The sequence below is a fragment of the Littorina saxatilis genome, linkage group LG9, assembly GCF_037325665.1.
Source record: "Littorina saxatilis isolate snail1 linkage group LG9, US_GU_Lsax_2.0, whole genome shotgun sequence".
Classification (NCBI taxonomy): domain Eukaryota; kingdom Metazoa; phylum Mollusca; class Gastropoda; order Littorinimorpha; family Littorinidae; genus Littorina; species Littorina saxatilis.
This window is the reverse complement of record NC_090253.1, coordinates 35,331,818-35,352,549: the sequence shown is the minus strand read 5'-3', so window position 1 is coordinate 35,352,549 and position 20,732 is coordinate 35,331,818. Positions and strand designations below refer to the sequence as shown.

At 43.7% G+C, this 20,732-nt stretch overlaps 1 protein-coding gene across 1 annotated transcript in view; it reads right to left on the bottom strand.

Moving 5' to 3' along the window:
* The window catches only part of LOC138975913 (dynein axonemal heavy chain 10-like), a 131,020-nt gene that overhangs the window by 75,609 nt on the left and 34,679 nt on the right, over positions 1–20,732 (bottom strand). Inside the window, exons 25-34 of the mRNA XM_070348677.1 lie at positions 19,683–19,785; positions 12,594–12,772; positions 11,484–11,852; positions 10,949–11,182; positions 10,422–10,544; positions 9,855–10,088; positions 9,210–9,433; positions 6,944–7,112; positions 6,054–6,154; positions 1,837–2,020 (exon numbers count right to left, since the gene is read on the bottom strand). Coding sequence (XP_070204778.1) covers positions 1,837–2,020; positions 6,054–6,154; positions 6,944–7,112; positions 9,210–9,433; positions 9,855–10,088; positions 10,422–10,544; positions 10,949–11,182; positions 11,484–11,852; positions 12,594–12,772; positions 19,683–19,785 — 1,920 coding nt within the window. The remainder of the gene's footprint in view (positions 1–1,836; positions 2,021–6,053; positions 6,155–6,943; positions 7,113–9,209; positions 9,434–9,854; positions 10,089–10,421; positions 10,545–10,948; positions 11,183–11,483; positions 11,853–12,593; positions 12,773–19,682; positions 19,786–20,732) is intronic.

The following is a 20,732-nucleotide window of genomic DNA, read 5'->3' as shown; positions in this document are numbered from 1 at the left end:
AATAATAACAGTAACAGAACGCCGGGAATATCCGAAGACGCTCAGCGCAGTGGACAGCGCAGTGTAGTAACTTACAACTGAACGGGAAAGCCACACGAAGGAAGGGAGATAAACGCCAAACACTGGAGAAGATAAGGAAGAGTTACTTATAATGGTGAAATGAACACAAAAACGAAAATGAGTTCAGCGCTGCGCGCTGAGAGCACGTGTTGAAATATCTCATCGATGATATTGTGTCCGGGGTGTAGCTGAATACGGTGTCCAAATTTGAAAAAGATCCACCGAGAACTTTGGCGTTGTGATGTGGTGTAGCGGCTATGGTGTGTCGGTATGGGGGCCCGGGTAGCTGAGGTGGAACCAAAATAGCTGAGGTGGAACCAAAATCGGTTCCGCGCTGCGCGCTGAGAGCACGTGTTGAAATATCGACCAGGTTGTGTCGTGTCCCGGGTCTACCTGCATATGCCCACCAAATTTGAAGCAGATCCATCGAGAACTTTGGCCGTGCATGGCGAATACACAAATACACAAACACACAAACACACAGACACAAGTCGTATATATATATAGATACGACTTGTGTCTGTGTGTGTGTGTGTGTGTGTGTGTGTGTGTGTGTGTGTGTGTGTGTGTGTGTGTGTGTGTGTGTGTGTGTGTGTGTGTGTGTGTGTGTGTGGTGTGGTGTGTGTGTGTGTGTGTGTGTGTGTGTGCGCGTGCGTGTGTGTGTGTTCGCGATGCACGGCCAAAGTTCTTGATGGATCTGCTTCAAATTTGGTGGGCATATTCAGGTAGACCCCGGACACAACCTGGTCGATGAGAATTTTTAACACATGCTCTCAGCGCGCAGCGCTGAACCGATTTTGATTTTTCTGTTCATCTTCCCAGATCCATTCCCAGTAACTCTTCCTTATCTTCTCCAGTGTTTTGCGTTTATCTCCCTTCCTTCGTGTGGCGTCAATCCATATTCCCGTCACTATTTTTAGAAGGTCACTGTCCACAACGCTTTCATCCCGGCGAAACCGGATATTCCCGTTACTATTTTTAGAAGGTCACTGTCCACAACGCTTTCATCCCGGCAAAGCCGGGTATTCCTCTATTTCTTCCCGGCAAAGCCGGGTATTCGGCTCTACTTCTTCCCGGCAAAGCCGGCACCCGGCGAAACGGGTAATCATCTAGTCCAACATATATCGCACTGTAAAGTCGAATCTCCTTATCAAGACCACAACATTTTGAGAAAATTGGGTCTTAACTCATTGTCTCCTAGGTACGGATATACCCGTACCCACTCATATGGCTCTATCTGACCAGGTACGGATATATCCGCTCAGACTGTTAGCTTCAGTTGATTCCTGTAACGTCCATCTAACGCCTGCATTCCAGCGTGTTGATACAGTTACTACACAGTTACTACAATTCTGAGTGACCTGCTGCAGCACAGCTGGTCTCAGCTAAAAAAACCTTCGTCAACATAGGTGGGGTAGAAAGTGTTAAGAGAGGAGAAAATCTTAAAAAGTGAGAAAATGAAAAGACAATATCAACAAAAAATCAAAGTCGCCAAGAATCGATTTACGCCAACATTCCACGATGACATCGATATGCACTGTAATAAATAAAAGACATTTTTATCAATATATTTGAGATGCAATGATTGCTTCTGTGTATTTTTTTATAATAGCAAGCTATGGATTGTTGTGTTGTGTTGTGTTGTGTTGTGCTTTGTTGCACAGCATTGTTTGGAGTATGATGTGGTGTGGTGTGAACACCAGCAGAGGACAGAGAATAAATAAATAGACAAGAATAAAACACAAACCAATAACTGAAAATATCCTTTGTACACACCTGTGTGAGAGTGAGGTAGATCCTGTCAGTGAGGGGAGTGATGACCAGACGACCGTTGAGCCCCATGTACTCGTAGCCATACCCAAAGGTGCCTGTGCACTGTCGGATCACCAGTTCATCAGGCTCCTTCTCCCAGTAAAATCGCAACTGACTCTCCCACTCAAATTCTCGGGCATCCATCACACTGAAAGCAAACAAGCACTATGAATGTAGAAACTTACATAGCATGTGTGCACTTGCATAATAATAATAACACCGTCAATAAGGCTTGTTCTAAGATTGCCCCACTTTTTCTTAGTTTCATCATGAAGCCCTTTCCTCACAACCCCTTTTTAACAAGAACAAGACAGCTGACAAGGCCTGTTCATCTAAACCAGTTTTTCTTCCTGTCCCATGATCATTATTTATGTTGTTTATTATATTATTTCCTTTTTTGGAAGTGCATAAGGGATCGCTGAAAATGCAGTTTGTTTCCTGCGTGTGTTTGTGTGTGTGTGTGTGTGTGTGTGTGTGTGTGTGTGTGTGTGTGTGTGTGTATGAGAGAGATAGAGAGAGAGAGAGAGAGATAGAGAGAGATAGATAGAGAGATAGAGAGAGAGAGAGATAGAGATAGAGAAAGAGAGAGAGAGAGAGAGAGAGAGAGAGAGAGAGAGAGAGAGAGAGAGAGAGAGACTCAGACTCAGAACTTTATTACAAAAGGATAAAGGTTTTAGGCAAAGCCTATTCTTCCAACCTGTCCTTTATACAACACATAAAGACAGACGGACATAAAAAATAAAACTTCAATCATATAAGATACAGAATTACATTGTATGGATTGCAACACAATGTGCATTTAAGGAATTATATAAGGAGAACTCAAAAATTACAAAATTACATTGACATAGTTAAACCTTTCATTTTGAGAATTAAGTTGCTCAAGTCAGCTACACATCCGTTAACACTAGCACAAAATGTTCAACAAAATAACAATCGAACAAGACATTTCATTCACGAATGATGTGTGAACGTGATTGTCTCTTAAACATTTTCACTGAAGTTGCATTTCTTATCTGTTGGGGGAAGGAGTTCCAGAGAAAAGCTCCCGAGAAGACTAAGCTCGATTTGTAGAGGTCTATGCGAGGTATAGGAGGGATGATTTTTTGGGACCCATATCTTTTTGTGGCATGTTTGAAATGTGATTGCAAATATTTAGGACAGTCGTCATTTAGAATTTTATACATGAACACAGACTTGTTTAACGTTAACTGATCTTTCAAGGGGAGGAAATTCAGGAGCTTTAGTTTATCATCCGTGGACCTATTCAAATCATGCAGAATAAGTTTTGCAGCTCGGCGATGCAGGGAATTGAGTCTTTTTAAATGAACATCACTGCAGTTATCCCAAAGTGTCGAAGCGAAGTTTATATGAGGCATTATGTGGGCGTAATAGAACATTTTGAGTGCTTCAGAATCGGCGTAATGCCTTAATTTTGATAACAGGTACAAATTCTTTGATACTACTTTGCAAATATTACTCAAATGAGTTTGCCATTTCAACTCTTGATCAATGGTAACACCTAATAGTCTATGTTCCCTAAATTGCTGCACTTGAGTTGAGCCAACTGACAGTACTGTTGTAGTAGTAAAGGACTTAACTGGTGTTTTTGTCTCGTGGTTATCACCATACTCTTTGTTTTAATCGGATGAATGATCATTGCATTAGAAACGCACCACTCAGTGATTTCATCCACACTTGTTTGAAGAGAAGAGTTGACGGATTCCAAAGATGTTTGACTGGTGTGAACAGAAGAGTCATCCGCGAAGAACTCACATCTAACTTTTTCATCAGACACATTCTTTCTTTCTTTATTTGGTGTTTAACGTCGTTTTCAACCACGAAGGTTATATCGCGACGAATCGGACACATGAAGGGGTAAGTCATTTATATAAATACAGAACAAGATAGGTCCTAATACAGACCCTTGAGGGACACCACTCCTGACAAACTCGTTTGACGAAGTTTTACAGTTAATGGACACATACTGTTTCCGTTTTGAAAGATACGATTCAAAAAAGGCACAGGCGGAGTCGTCTTTTAAATAGCATTTTAATTTCTTCAGTAGAAGTGAGTGATCTACTAGGTCAAAGGCTTTCTTAAAGTCCAAAAACAACGCTCCCGTTATTTCTGCTTTGTTTATTGCTGACAGCCAAGTCTCGCATAAAGAGCTTAAGGCGGTGTGGCAGGAATGCTTCGAGCGGAATCCAGACTGAAACGAATGAAACAGATTCATTTCTTCCATATATGCCAGTACATGTAGGTGTTTTTGTATGTGCTTTTCTAAGGGTTTAGATAGAACAGGTAAGAGGGAAATAGGTCTAAAGTTGTTTGGGTCTGTAAGATCCTTATTTTTTGGAAGTGGTAATACCTTTGCACACTTTAAAATAGAAGGGAACACATTTTGTTGTATGCTTCTATATATATATATATACGACTAGTGTCTGTGTGTCTGTGTGTCTGTCTGTCTGTCTGTCTGTGTGTCTGTGCGCGATGCGCGGCCAAGGTTCTCGATGGATCTGTTTCAAATTTGGTGATCATATTCAGGTACACCCTGGACACAACCTGGTCGATGAGATATTTCAACACGTGCTGGTTTTTTTGGTCTGGATCCACTACCAGTAACTCTTTCTTATCTTCTCCAGTGTTTTCAGCCGCGATTATCTCCCTTCCTCCGTGTGGCGTCAATCCATATTCCCGTTACTACGTTACTATTTTTAGAAGGTCACTGCACGTTACTATTTTTAGAAGGTCTTCAGTGTTTTGCGCGTTTATCTCCTTTCCTTCGTGGTCCCAGGCGCAGCCTGGTATTCGGCTCTACTTCTTCCCGGCGAAGCCGGTACCCGGCGAAGCGGGTAATCATCTAGTAGGTTATAAACATAAGTTAGGGAATCGACAATGTAAGGTAAAGCAAGTTTTAGCAACTTGACTGGAATCTTGTCTGGACCCATTGACTTCTTATTCGCCATTTGTTCTACCACTTTTCCTACCTCGTGCACTGAGATTGGAGGAATAGAAAATGTGTCAGTTTGAGTCAACTTTTGTCCACAGAATGTTTTTAATTTTTCAAACCAATCATCCTTATCAAGGGAATCATTTTGCTTGAGACAAGATTTTAGGTTGTCTGCTAGCGAAATGAAGTGTTTGTTAAAATCATTTGGAGATATTTGTGAATGAGAATTGGTTGATCCCTTCCTAGATTTATCAAGAATTTCATTCACTGCTCGCCAGATTGTAGCTGTATCCTTTTTTTCAGAAATCAGTTTATTAAAATAGTCTGCCTTTGCTTGTCTTACTGTGTCCAAGGGGGGAGCTGGGGATGTTTCACTCTATGCTGACGTAGTGGTGCGTGTTTATCAATTATAGAGCACAAAATATCGTGAAAAATATTGCAGGCGCTCTCTGCGTCACTGCAATTGAATACGCTATAAAATGGGGCTTGGTTAAGGTCAAAGAAAAAGGCAGATTCATCAAAATACTTGAAACTTCCGTATTCGATTGTTGTGTGGCCTTTATGACGTGATTTTGGCAATCTAAGCGAAATCGAGCAAAACACAGAATGATGGTCACTAAAACTGGAATGCACTACTTGCACACACAGAGAGAGAGAGAGAGAGAGAGAGAGAGAGAGAGAGAGAGAGAGAGAGAGAGAGAGAGAGAGAGAGAGAGAGAGAGAAAGAGAGAGAAGAGAGAGAGAAGAAGAGAGAGAGATAGAGAAAGAGAGATAGAGAAAGAGAGATAGAGAGAGAGAGAGAGAGAGAGAGAGAGAGAGAGAGAGAGAGAGAGAGAGAGAGAGAGAGAGAGAGAGAGAACAAAACTTATGACGTTTGGCTGTGACGTTTTACATGACGATTTTTTTTTCTTTTTTAATCAAGAATTTTACGTCATTGTTTGCTTACATTCATTTCACTGAAGAAGGGCGTGGCCCGAAAGTCTTTGGAACTTGGTGTTTACTGTGTGTTTTTTCTAATTAATCATTATTTATGTTGTGTCAGTCTCATAAACTTCAATTACAGCCAACAGATCTTTGACAAGCACCGCATTCCAAATGTCTCTTTGTTTCATTCACTTTAAAGTATAAACAGCAATGATTTTTGTCTTGCAACAGCCAACAGAAGGTAGGAACAAAATGGAACACAAACTTGCCCCACATTTAAAAGTCTGACTATCAATATTTATACCTGTCTCTGACAAAGCCATCAATGATGTCTCTGGCATGAACGTCAATGATCAGCACTGAGTTGTACTTGGCTCTCTCATTCTTGGTGAGAGGGGAGCGAACCTGTCAAACAAAAACCAACCTGTCAAAATACTGAACAGATCAAGACAAAGTATTCACAGTTCATGTTTTGTTGATGTGTCAGCAAAACGCAGCACAATGTGAAACCTTAGCACAACTTCAGCAAAACTTTGGTAGATAATCTCAAGCACTACACACACACACACAACACCTGCACTACAACTTTAACACTTGCCAATCTTGAGCCGATCGCACATCACATCGTAGGCCATTGACCCGTCACACGATGAACGATAGACGAACGATTGACAAACGATTGACGAACGATAACTCCACGCGAGTGGGGCGGAAGTGACGTGTCACAGTGAACACGGCAAACGCACTTTGCGAGAGCAGACGCTACTGTTCGAACATCGCTCTACCTTTCTGAAAAATACCTTTCAGCATTTCGCCTTTGCGAGAAATTAAGTTTTCAGACAGTTGCAATTAATGTTTCCCGACCGCTGTACACGCCTAAAACGACGCGTTCTGATTGGCTCTGCCCGTGCGAATGACTGACGACTGGGTCGCAGGAATAGAACAAGTTCTAAAGCTCAAAGCTACGAGGGAATCGCATGAGACTGAGTCGCAGACTTGTCGTAGCTATTTTCCACGACTCAGTCGCCCGTGTGACAGGGTAAATCTCACGATTGAATCGCGTGTGTGACTGCCCTCTTACTTAAGTGGTACTTTAGGTCTAGCATGTACGTGTTACATGCCCAGAATCAAACAAGATTGATTTGACAGCATATGGCATATCTTACAATCTTGTTGGCAACAAGACATTCTCACCTTCACAACAAGGTTGTCAATCTGCTTGTGTAGTTTCTTGGCATAGTCCTTGAGCGCGGTCTTCTGACCTTTCTTGACCTTGCGGAAGATGTCTTCCACCTCCCAGGTCCACCACACCTGGTTGCCCGCCAGACACACCATGCCCTGGTACTCCAGCATCCAGTCCACTCTGAAAACATCAACAATTAGGTTCTTCTGCATCACCATGTTCATCATAACTCAATCCTCAAAACATTAACAGTTGGGTTCTTCTTCATCACCACGTTCATCATCACTCAATCCTTAAAACATTAACAGTTGGGTTCTTCTTCATCACCACGTTCATCATCACTCAATCCTTAAAACATTAACAGTTGGGTTCTTCTTCATCACCACGTTCATCATCACTCAATCCTTAAAACATTAACAGTTGGGTTCTTCTTCATCACCACGTTCATCATCACTCAATCCTTAAAACATTAACAGTTGGGTTCTTCTTCATCACCACGTTCATCATCACTCAATCCTTAAAACATTAACAGTTGGGTTTGAGTCTATGCTAACCACTTCTTGTGGCTACTAAACGATAACATCCAACTCCTAATATTTTGTTAAACGTTTTGCAAAAAATGATTTGTATGAATGGTGTTGAAAAGAAGAGATAAAATAAATCCTCAAGGCAGAGAACGCACTCACCATGCACTGACATCATATGAAAGCAGCCACACAAACACAGCACAGAGGCAGGTGTGCAGATGCTTTGTGAGAATAAGCGTTGAAAACCAGTTTGAATAAAAACCAGCAGATAGAGCCGCATGTCATAATCATTCTTCTTGTCTGGCTTTATTGACTGCATGCCGATCTGGTGGCAGTGACTTTTCACTCTTCAGTCGGAAATACACTGTACACAACACCGCTCTCACTCTCCCTCACTGCCTACCCTAAGCCGTGACAACTTATCCTTGGAAATTGTTTGGAAGAGTACACCTCTGTATTTCTCTCCAATGCTCTTCCTGCTGACATGCAGGGACACCGGACACCCCACTGAGTTTAGCCAGCTACCCCCCCCCCCCCCTCTCTCTCTCTCTCTCTCCCTCCACCCAGCCATGTACTGTTTGGTGCTGTGGCCAGAGGTCACCGGCTAATTGAGGCCAGCTGCACTTTCACTCAGATCAAAACCAGTTGACTGTGTCTAACTTTTGACAAAGCAACACAACTGAAGGGTTCACAGATTAGGTAACCGACTCACTGGTCAAGGCTGCGGGGAAACAAGAGTATCTTGTCAATGAAAGAGGTTACACACAGACACGCGATGCTGATAATGGTGGCCGATTTTTCACTCTCTTTCTCGGAGGGCCTTCATCGACTGTGGCTTCTGTTGCTTACGTCCAACAGACAAGAATAAAGAGCATAGTGCAGTTTCATTTTGGCATCTTCGCATTTGAAAGCAAGAAAGTGGTGTACTCCACTCCTGACCCAAATTAACCCCCTCCTGATGGGTACACGTGCACCCAAGTTAACAGAGACTGTCATCACGCCTTTGCGGCTGTGACCTTTGTACCAAGAGCCGGACTGCTCTGTTATCGATTTTGGTGTGGTGAAAATTTGACGATGGTCCGTCCATACTTTGCAGGTATGACCTGCTGTTGGGACCGAAAATTAGTGTCCGTGTCCACGTTTTGCAGGTGGCCGTTTAAGGGGGGGCAAATATAGAAGGAAAACACTCCATGCCAAGCAAATGTGTCCGTACATGTCAGGTGGCCGCTCACGCCGGGGGCCGTACATTGCAGGGACTGCTGTACCATATAATTTCATGTGTATCTGTCAATTCACACAATTCAAAGCTAATAACAAACAAAACAGTGAGCACATATCAAACCACTAGATGAATACCCGCTTCGCCGGGTACGGCTTCACCGGGAAGAAGTAGAGCCGAATACCGGGCTTCGCCGGGGACCTGGCTTTGCCGGGTGTACGCCGGCTTTGCCGGCGCACCGTAAGAAGAAAGGGAGATAAACGCGCAAAACACTGGAGAAGATAAGGAAGAGTTACTGGGAATGGATGTACAGAAAAACCAAAATCGGTTCAGCGCTGCGCGCTGAGAGCACGCACGTGTTCAAAATTTTCCACGATTGTGTCCGGGGTGTACCTGAATATGCCCACCAAATTTGAAGCAGATCCATCGAGAACTTTGGCCGTGAATCGCGAACACACAGACAGACAGACAGACACACACAAGCCGTATATAGATATAAGATACGATAAAGGACAGGAGCAGGAAATGTACCTGGATTTATCGTAGCTGTAGAGGAAGATGGCCTCCTTGGTGATGAGTCTGTTGGTTCTCCTCATCTCCCCCAGGACGCTGGTCATCCAGTCCTCCACTCGACCCTCCGCCGCCACATTGGTACGGAAGTCCATCACCTCGCCCTCTGCTGACTTCATGCCTGTGGCCAGCGGCTCCCCGCTGGGGCCTTTGTTGAATATCAAGGCTGATATGTTGTCATACATCTTGAACAGAAGCAGTTTGTTATAACAAGGAGTTAACTATCTTGTTGTTGTTGCTGTTGAAATTGTTGACAAAACCAAAAACTCTTGGTGTTTTGTTCTGTACAATAATGTACCTCACAGGGAGCATCTGAGAATTGTTATTATTTAAATCAAACAAAAATAACACTTGTTTGCACCAACTGCCATGATTTCACACATATAAAAACCTTACACTGGGAAACAATATTTTAACAATTGTTACCAATGTGAAATATATCAAACATTTTGAGCACTGACAAAATAAATATGTCTTCTAAACCCATACCAAATGAAGACATCACAGATGCATCAAAGTGACTTAGTGATCACAGATAGAAGGATCCAACAGAAAAGTAAAGTAAATCTACTTGACCAGACGTGCACTGTGTGTAGCGATACTGACCTTGATCATGTGTTCCTGCACACACTCTGGGTCGGAGCTGCCCAGGATCGACAGCAGCTCATCGTCAGAGATGAAGAAGAATCGAGGGAAAGCATTTCTCTTGGCGTCCAGGTAGTCGTTGAGAGACTTCTGGCACTTCTCCAAGCCAGCACTCAGGTTCTGCAAATCTGACAGTCGGTTCTGTGCATGGCACGCCAGTTTGATCTGTGGGGTCTTGTGAGTGTCAGCCATGATCTGAAATGATGCATATGAGACTCAGACTCCACATTGTACCAAGTCCGTCTGTGAAACTAAATGCTCACTCAAAGCACAAATAGCACACTATCATCTCAAATGATCACACACACACACACACACACACACACACACACACACACACACACACACACACACACACACACACACACACACACACTCACTCACTCACTCACACACATTCCTACCAATCTCCTGGAGTTAATAATTTCTCATCTTTAGCAACTGTTGAGTTTAAATCCACAGTCTTTAAAAATAAAAATCCACAAAAACTAGTTCACTTTTCACAAATACATTGTGAAAAAAACTAACCTTTTTGAAAGTCTTGTCAATGGTATCAAACTTCTTGGCTTCTTCTGGCAGCTGGGAACGGATGTCACCACCGATGAAAATTCCTTCCAGGTACATCCACTTTCGTTGAACGACCATCCACACCTGCAGCATGAACAGGTAGGTAGTACAACATGCATTTTTGCTCACAAAAAATACAAGTGCCTGTACTCACATGCATACACATATTTACAAACATACTGACACATACATATCAAGAAGCATGGGTGAGCAGCATATGTAGAGGTTACATACCTCGTCTCAGTGAATATGAAAAATAAATGGTCGAAGTTTGAGGATCATGAAAAAAGCGTGCTTTGATGTCACTGCACATTTGGGAGTAAAACTATGTCTCCTGTGCATATTTCCTTTGACTTGCAGCCAACACACCATAAGCGCCTATTGTGTGGATTCTCATTTTAACCTTAAAAGTGGCTTTTACAAACTTGTAGTCCCGAAAATACGGTAGACACACTCCCCAAATGACCTCAATTGCTTGAAAAACTCACATCCAAGACTTCTGAGATGTGTGAGAGTGACTTTTCCCAGTTCTGCACGGTGTTGAGGAAGGGGCCGATGTAGCGTGAGGCTGACATGCTCTGTAGGTTCATGGAGGAGTCGTCCAAGTTTTGAAGGATGTCATCCACCGCTCCAAGAATGAAACCGCGATTTGAAGTACCCTTCATGTACGCCTGAACGTTGAATTTGATGTTGTTCCAAGTTTCTTCCACCTCCTTCACACCCTGAAATGAAGCAAACAAAGCAGGTAAGATATTTCTGCTTTAAAAAAAACACCAGTCACAGACACAAATATCAAAACAAACAAAAAACAGTTGACAGAAAATAAAACTACATTGTATAGATAGGTCATAACCTTCACAGCATTGAAACAAATAAAAGAGTTACTAAATTGAGCCACAGTATAAAGTCCTACCACCTAAATCATTTCAAAAATCAGATGTCAAAAAGTTAGGGAACAGATTGAAATAGATGTAATTTATCTAGCTTTACAAACACCACAGTAGTATAATGATAGAGACGAACCTTCTCAATGCCCATCTCTTTGCTAGCACAGGTTACAATCTCGCTAATATTCTCTTGATAGCGGTGCAGCTCCATGGCAAAGATGTTGGCCAAAGTGAAGGTTTCAGGGTTCATGTCGAATTTCTGTCCTGTTTTTGTCATCAGTTCCTTCCAGTGACGCTCTCTCAGTGCCTCATGTTTCAAGTCCACAAAGAGCGGCAGAGAGTCACGGAACTCTTTCAGTTTTTCTTCCAGGGCTCGTCCAGCTGCCATCATGCGCACGTCTTTGGGCAGCTTGCGCAGCTGTTTCAGGTAGCCTTCAATACCGTCCTGCAGCAGCTGGATGTTGAGGTTGGCCCACAGCGTCTCAGACCACTGTTCCCTGGCATTCTGGAACATTTTAACATTATCTTAATATTATTCTCAACCACTTGTGAAACAAGCATCCTTCAAAAACACTCTTCATTCAATCCTTATCTCTGGCCTTCTGAAATATGCATTCACCCTTTGTTCAACCAATCTTCTCTGGTGTTCTAAAACAAGCAAGCAATTCTGTTCTATTGTAACTGAAAACCCTTTCATCATGTTCATGACAGTTGTTTTCTGGTTTTCTAAGAGACACCTTCATCTGAACTACTTTCTGAAATTCGAGACAGAGAGTACATCACCACTACTACATCACTCTGAAACATACATTTAAATTCTGAACCTAGTTCTCCAATGATTTGAAAATAAAGCTTGTTCATAGACAATTCTGCAAATACAACTTAATCAGAGCTCTGTGATTCCTGACATTGCGAAAAGTGCTAACCGCCTAACATAACAGCCTTACACATCCCTTTACCAGGAAGCTTTATTCTAAAATGTTCTAAAGATGATGCATGGCTGCCCAAATGGCAGTTTGATTAAAAACAGTCATACATGTAATCTTCCCCGGATTGGATGACGGGCATTTTGTTTGTAGCAAGTGGCCCAACAAATGTTGAGCGTGGGCTTGCACAACAACATCAGTAGCATACCACCTCTTTCTGACTTTCTGACATTCTCCACCTGCACTTTTATTCTCCACACACATGGTTTTGACCAAAGCTTCCTTTTAGTAATACACTGACAACCTGGTTATTATCTCACCTTTTGTTCCATGTAGATCTCGTAGATCTGCTCCAGGCCCTTCATCTCTTTCTGCACCTTGAGCAGCTCCGGGTACATGGTGATGGGCAGCTCAAACAGCTTCTCCGCATTGGTCAGCTCCTGACGCTGGGCCTCCAGCTCTCCCACCTCCTCCTGGTACTTCTTCATCAGCTCCAAACCTGACACGTCACAAACACTCCCATCTATAGTTCAACATTCACATCTTGCATAAGGTCTGCTGTTTAGCAGTGAAAAAGGGCACATTTCCTTTTCTATGTGTGTGAAACTGAGTTGTCACCGTCATAGAGATGTTTCAGAAAAAAGGAGTACTGGTAAAGACATGCACAATGTCTGTATGGTTGAATGCCAGCATGCTTGAGTTACAGAGTGGATGCACTATGCGGATGTGTACATAAAATGTATTTTTTACAAGTAAAATGACTATTTCTAAGAATACTCACCTCAATTTAACTAATAGGAGTTACCTTACTTACGAGTGCTAGACTGAGAAGCGTCCTATGTTACCAGTACTAGACTGTAAACAAGGTCGCTAACTCTAGATTTCCGTCGGTATACCATTTAGGGGAGTAGTCTCCCTTTGTCGGTAGTACCTCTCTGCGCATGTGCCAATGCCCATAATCCCCAGTTTCAATTCGAAGCTATTAAGTCAATAGCGGGGTTGGTGGGAGGGTCTCTGGTTAAATTGAGGTGAGTATTCTTAGAAATAGTCATTTTACTTGTAAAAAATACATATTTCTTTCGAATACATCACCTCAATTTAACTAATAGGAGAATAGATAACAGGCTGGAGGGTTGACTTTCGATTGGTAATCTAGTGTCACCTCACCCGACTCAGCCCATTTGTCCGGAATCCCCCCTGTAAAATCGGGGGAAGAAAAGGATAGATCATCGGACTGAGAAGCAAGAAATCCTGAGTCGGGCGAGTGGCAAGTTGCATTGTTGCCACTGTGTCAACTTGCTCCAGAAAGGGACAATCGAAAGAAAGTCCCACCTGTCAATGTAGAGCTGGTTTCTACTCGATGGTCGTTACTATTCCTCTGATCACTTGTCTTTATCAATGTTGGGTTATGGTTATGACTTGCCATTATGCGCCTTGAGCGACCCAACTCCCCAGCAACGTAAAGTTCTGCAGGTGGATCAGGTGAACGACCTAAAAGATGAGGAATGGTCAGAGATAACAATTCCTCTAATACCTTGAACTTATCACCAAGGTGCGTCTCTGCGACTGATCCTCCATTTAAGGGAGATTGACAGAGTTTCCAGAGATCCTGTAGAATTCTGGTCTGAGGCACCACTTTCCATGGCAAACAATTGTGCCAGTCGCATGAATGAATATATATATCCTCTCTGAATTTACCTCTCTAATGAGGATGGTAGGCACAGATACCAGTGTAAATTCAAGCTGACTTAGCTGTTCCTCCTGCGTGACAGGAAGTAAGCGCAAGTGCGTTCAGCAGTACGGTCACTGTCTGCACCTTTCCTGTGCCTGTCTCAACGCATGTGGGGGCTATAAGCCTACCCTTAATGGTTAAAAGTACCATTTGTCCTAGAATAGCAAGTGAAAGACAGCCAGCTGTATTGCCTTTACCCAAGGGGAAAACCTGCTTCTTACTTTGAAATTCCACACTTATAGCGTGAGGGGGTCCCCAGTGACCATGGGCATCTCTGAGCCCTTATTGGCTGAATGACCGCTCTTGTCTTACTCAAGAGGGTGCCATGCCTGGCATGCAACTCACTGAGAGGTCCCATTTGTGATTTCAGCAGGACCGTTTTCTGGCTTGATCAGCCAGGTCCTTGATCTAGGTTTTCTGTAAACATGGTTGTAGGTGGCATCTGCTGGGTTGTCTGCCCAGCATAGGTTTTGTGGGTTCTGGGACACTCCAGATTTCTGTAGAGCTCACAAGTTCTTAGATGACTATGCAGTGATGTTCTCCGGCCTATGGCCGAAGGTGCACTATCTTGGGCTGATGCAAAGTTCTGCCCCCTGGTAGTTGAACTCACAAAGATGTCTTATGTTGTGATCTCAGTAGTACTTCTGCCTAGATCACCCAAGTCCATATCTGGATTTTCAGTAGGCGTGGCTGCGGGCGGCAAGTGTTGCATTGTCTGACCAGCATAGCTTTGTGAGCTCTGGGGCACTTCAGCTGTTTGTGGAGCTGAGCTCTAGGGTGACTATGCAGAGTTGTTTTCAGGCCCCTGCCTGAGGCAGGAGGTGTACTCTCTTGGTCTGATGCATAGTTCTGACTTGACAAAGGTCTTAGTCAGCACCCGAGTTGCCACGTATCTTGCCCAAAAAAACGACGCGTAGCCGTAGACTGGGAGTGAGTGAGATAGGCTGGTGTGGTATTCCTGGCTCCAGCTAGGATCTCACTGTGTCTCTACCTCAGGCTCTTCGAGCGAGGGAGAAAAGGCTGGTGTGGTATTCCTGGCTCCAGCTAGGATCTCACTGTGTCTCTACCTCAAGCTCTTAGAGTGACACAACTTATACTCACCCAATAACCTTGTGTCACCGTAGACTGGGAGCGAGGGAGATAGCCTTGTGTGGTATTCCTAGCTCCTGCTAGGATCTCACTGTGTCTCTTTCCTCCAGCTCCTTTAGCTTTTGAGTCCAGGCATCTGAGAGTCTACATATGGATGGGATGGACACATTCACCCACTTTCAAAGGTATTGCCGCACTCATTATGCCTTTCGGGGGAGGAATACCTCTAGGTCTTATCTCTGTGGTCCAGGGATCTTAGAGCGCCAGTTGTAAGAGGCAAACGAAGCTTGTCCAATTCAAGGTTCGGTTGGAAGGGGTGGCTGAGCCTTCCCAAATCCAAGTGTGTCTGTGGCCGTACCCAATACCCCTAAAGGTAGAGGAAGCTCTTCTTGTTTCAGGAAAATTGACTCAATGATGGAGGGACGTATGGTTTACCCAGTCCAAGATGTCTGGCAGCACTAATCAATCCGCATGGGCTGAGAGGTCCTCCTTGATCTATGAAATCTGGCCCATGGATCTCATAGTGCGGATGGCTGGCCAGACCTCAGACTATCTCCCAGTGTCCTTCCTGGAAAGTCCTTGGAAAAACGGGCGGAATCACCTCGGGAGACATTCCCTCTTTAGTCAAGTCTGTCCGTCTCTGAAGCATGACGTAGGTTGAGTGCTGTCCCTGTTGAAGGGTTTTGCCTTGACTTGGTTTGTTTGTTTGCTTAACGCCCAGCCGACCACGAAGCGCCATATCAGGGCGGTTCTTGACTTGGTCCAAGGAAGATAACCATGAGGTTATGTAGCCCAAGGACTGCCTGACCCTGGGGTAGGTCGTCTTCCAAAAGCTGCTGATCATCTCAGGGGCACCTGCCCAGTGATCTTAAACAGCCCATCCCTTCTCTAGGACGTCTACTGTCGTCTCTCCTGTTGATGCTTCTGCCAGAGTTGTTACCATTATCAGTCGAGATGTGACCTGTTACAGGTGTCGGACATCCTCTGTTGAGTGTCGACTGTACAATCTGACATTTCTATCATCATCCCCTGGCTGATGCGGGTGTCAGATGACATTCAGGAAGAAGGGGCAACTCTTACAAGTTGTTACGCTGGGTCCGTCCACAGGTCATGAAAGCAATCTGTACTTGACGTTCTCAGAGCACTTCTTCCCCCGTCTCTGCGTTATCTCCAACAGCTCCCCGCCTTGTGATGTAGCCTGAACATGCTCATCCGTGTTGCCCGAGGCTTGTATGGCAAGATTCTTGGGCCTGTTACCCTGTTGAACAAGCTCCACTCCAAGTGTGAGTGATCTTCAGAGTCGTTTCCTCAGGCAAATGTCTTGAGACACTTTGATTCCTCTTATCTTGGTACGCAGTGTCTGTCTTGTAGCTGTGTATCCAAAGGAGACATCTAGAGACCTCAAGAGCTTGCAGTATGCATGGAAACTGATGTGACTACCATACCCTGTTCAGTTGTCCACCGCTGTTTGACTGGTGATCTGTATGCAGATTGCAGGTGCCATCTTGTTACTGGTAGGGCGGCTCCCCGGTGTGAAGGTTGTAGCCTCTAACCATTAGCTCTCCATTCCATGTGATGAAGATAACTAGGAGGCTCTAGGCATTCTCCTCACACTCCCAGACTTCTGTGTAGCCGGGCACTGCTGAATATGGTCAGGCGTGAAGTGTTGGTCTAGTTCCAAGAGCGTTAAACATTAGGTCTTCCTCAGTCCGTCAGGAGGTGGTAGACAGGCAATGAGGGGCGGGAGCTGTCCTTCCGGTGCTGAAGCATCGCTACAGGCAGTTTGCAGCACTGAATACTGGTAGTCAAAATGCATGAAGCCACCATCATGATAGGGAACCCTGGCAAAGATAGTGGTGGGAGGGGCCCAGTCCTGTTAACAGCCGTGTTTCGGGGTCACCTCAAGGGAGAGGTTGCAGACAAGGCTGTAGCTACCTCAGGGAGATTCTACTCATGTTACGCCCAGTGGACGTCTTGCCTGACAGCTGGAGGGTCTGTCATAAGCTGTCGCAACGATCCTGGGAGTTATAAGGGCGAAAAGGAAGCCTGTCTCTTCCTGTGCTTACTGGAGGTATTCCCCCAGAGCGCCCGACATTGTCTGTTTGGTAATGTCTACGTATATATAAATACATGTCAATATGACTTAATTCCCCCTCGTACTGATAACGGCATGGTTGTGCCAAGAGTTTATCCAGTACCTTTCTCATGAGAGTAGCCGCTCTGTCTAGGAGGCATAGTTAATTGTGTGTTGTAACAACATCCGTTTAGCAAATATGTTATATTTTCCATAATATGAAATGATAAACATTGTATCCCTTGTATGAACCTGACTAGAGCCAGTGTTATTTAAGGGCGGCCTCTTATTGTTAGGTCCTGTTGTCTACTTCTGAGAACCTAGTCGTAGGATTAGGTGACAACAGTAGAGATGTGGCCTTGTTAAAGGTCAGAGGCTTAGGTTTTGCCTACGAACCAGGAATAAGTAGAGGCATGACAACATTATAGGAAGCTCACCTGTGAGTATTATTCAGAACCTTGCATGTTGTGAAAACTCAGCTGAGTGTAATACTCATGTGTTAACAACCAAGTTTATTCATGCCCCTAAGGCATGGTTTCAACTGTATATTATTCATAACATGTCATTCAAGTGTAATGTACATCAATTGTGCACTGGAACAGAACATAAGTATATATGTGTGCCTGTTCTAATTGAATTTGAAGAGCTGTCTCCTGGCACTGTGGTATCAACAGATTTTAGCTGAGTGTAAATCTCAAAGTGTAAACACTTGAGTTTAACCATAAGTTAAATCTTTTACCACTCAGATAGCTGATTTAAACACTCCATGAAAATGGAATTTGTAACATCAACTGACTTCTTTGATACCCTTTGCCAAGAAAAAAGGATTATATCCCAATAAAGATGTCCCATCTGTGTTTGCATACACTTTAATTCTTCCTTGTCAATTTAAAAAAAAATTTTTTAATTTTTTTTTTTTTTTAATATATATTTACTGTATATATATAATGTGTATGTATGCACGCATACAAGTTTACAAGTTAATCAAGTTAAGTTGGCAAGGAAAGTATTCTTTATCCAATTTGAAGAAGTACCACCACGTGGTCTCTGTGAGTCCACCATGATCATCTGATAAAAATACCAAAACCATAATCTGCCAACCGCAGAAAACATCGTTTCCCAGAAACATAGGAGAGAGAATTACTTGCCTTTCTCTGAGAGTAAAGGAAGTTCCCTCCGTAATATTCCCGGAGGCGCATGTCTCAATCTCAGTGTTTGGTTTTCTTTCCAAGCGGGCGAGGTTTGTTGTTATTCTTCGATACAACCCGCTTTCAGTTCTATCAGCGTTCAAGCGTACTGCGGTCCGTATCTACGCTGCCCGCAAAAGTCATCGCAGTTTGTAATGACAGAAGTATTCATACGCCGTATGTAACATTCGCGGGCGCTCTGTGCCTTCAGTTCAATCAGCGTTCAAGCGTACTGCGTTCCGTATCTACGCTGCCCGCAAGAGTCATCGCAGTTTGTAATGACAGAAGTATTCATACGCCGTATGTAACCTTCGCGGGCGCTCGGTACTTTGTACGCCTAAAAATTCGGATCAGAAATGCGCTTCCGGTCGGGATAACGCACCTGGTAAACCTCGCTGTAGTCGATAAAAAGCTGTTAAAACGCAAAAAACTTCTGGGTAATTTCGAAGTTGAAGGTCTTGTTCGTGTTCCTACATTGATGTGTAGGGTGACCTGCCGTTGCTTTCCATTGAAAGCGGCAAGGTAAGTTATCGTTCGCGGAGTTCTATTGCGCCAATGAAACCGGTCCAACCGCTGTAAATATCTGTTCGACATTCGTAACGACTGAGTACAGAATAGTTGTCGTTCAATTGCATGTTCACTAGTTTTAAAAGACAAGTAACGGAGCCTGTTAGGCTCTGTGTGTCAACAAGGTATCATTGATGATTGAAGTACCTTCTACTTATGACCAAGTAACTTTGTTACATTTTTAAGCCGTTTCACTTTCATTTTCACGGTTCGTTACGTTGTTCAACGTGATGAATCATTGAATGTATACGGGCGTAGTAATCGCCCTTAAAAAGGAAAGCCCAAACCGTGATTGAAGGTGAAAGTAGTAGTTCCTGTGAAGGAAGTCTTCTTAGACGGGAAAGGTCTAAATACACGTCTAGCTCCCCGTAGCAAGAAATTGAAACTGGGGATTATGGGCATTGGCACATGCGCAGAGAGGTACTACCGACAAAGGGAGACTACTCCCCTAAATGGTATACCGACGGAAATCTAGAGTTAGCGACCTTGTTTACAGTCTAGTACTGGTAACATAGGACGCTTCTCAGTCTAGCACTCGTAAGTAAGGTAACTCCTATTAGTTAAATTGAGGTGATGTATTCGAAAGAAATACATGCTGCCTGCGTGTGTACATAATGGGTATGTAGATAGTGAGTGATATGACGGTATATGGTGTGGTGTACATTGTTTGAATATAAGCATGAACATGTTGAAGAACACAAGGATGACTGCAGCCTGAAGTTACCGCAAGACAATTCAGCGGTCAGTACACAAAGCTCACCTCTCTCCAGGTCTCCCCCCACAGCCCCTGGGCCCTCCAGAAGGAAGCGGTCAGCAAAGGTCTCCAGCTCCTTGTGGAATTCTTTGATCTGGTCTTGAGTGATCTGCAATAACATGTGTGATAAGTGTTAGTCTCCTGTTTGTAAAGCAGTTGTTCCTCTGTACTCACTAGTAAAAGGAGACATATTTACAAAATAGTTATTGACCTGCTAGTACTTTTGTAAATGTTGTTTAATGAACTTGACATCTTACAACAGTTTACACCAACTATCCTATATATTGCTTATACTAAATTTTCTTTTGTGGCTAAAAAGAGTGACTGTGGGCAGAGGGAGTTGCTTTATAAATACATTTCGGCCTTAGCTATAAATGAGTTTATGATAAAGCGAAAGCAACCTGCAAATGAGCCGTTTGAGAAGGGCTTAAGCAAACAAGTCATTCTCAAACGGTTTATCGCTATTCAGTTGGCGTTCTATTCCATTCGATCTACATTTCCGAGAACAACAGTCAACAGAAGCTGAAAGGAAAAACCCACCCTCCATCCCCATCTTTTTCATTAACCATTGAATTTTGGGTCAAAAATGTGTTTGATGAAATAAGTCGAAAATGTGTTTGACGTACTTAGTAAGCAGTATTTTACACATTTGTCAACAGATGCTAGAGATGTTAACGTTGTTGTACACATATCTGCCAAATATGCAGGGAATTTATGTTTATGAAGGCACGGTAGGCTATGTCTAGGAGTCTGCATATTTCGCACTTTTTAAACTATTATTTGTTGCATTTCTTGTCACCTGGTACCGGCGGGAGATAAGCATGGTAAAGGGGGACACTGCATTCTGCTGTATTTTGGTAGATTGTTACCGGACTTACGCAGGGTCCACAGGTGAGCCCAAGCGAACCACGGGATGTGGCAAGCGTAACCACGGGATGGGATATCCCGTGGCCGGTTCGGGACCCTGCTCCCTCCAGATCGGAGGCCTGGGGCTGGTAGCAAAGCCCCGCAAAACAGCAGCATGGGTGCCGGAAAGCAAGCACATGGTAATGGTTT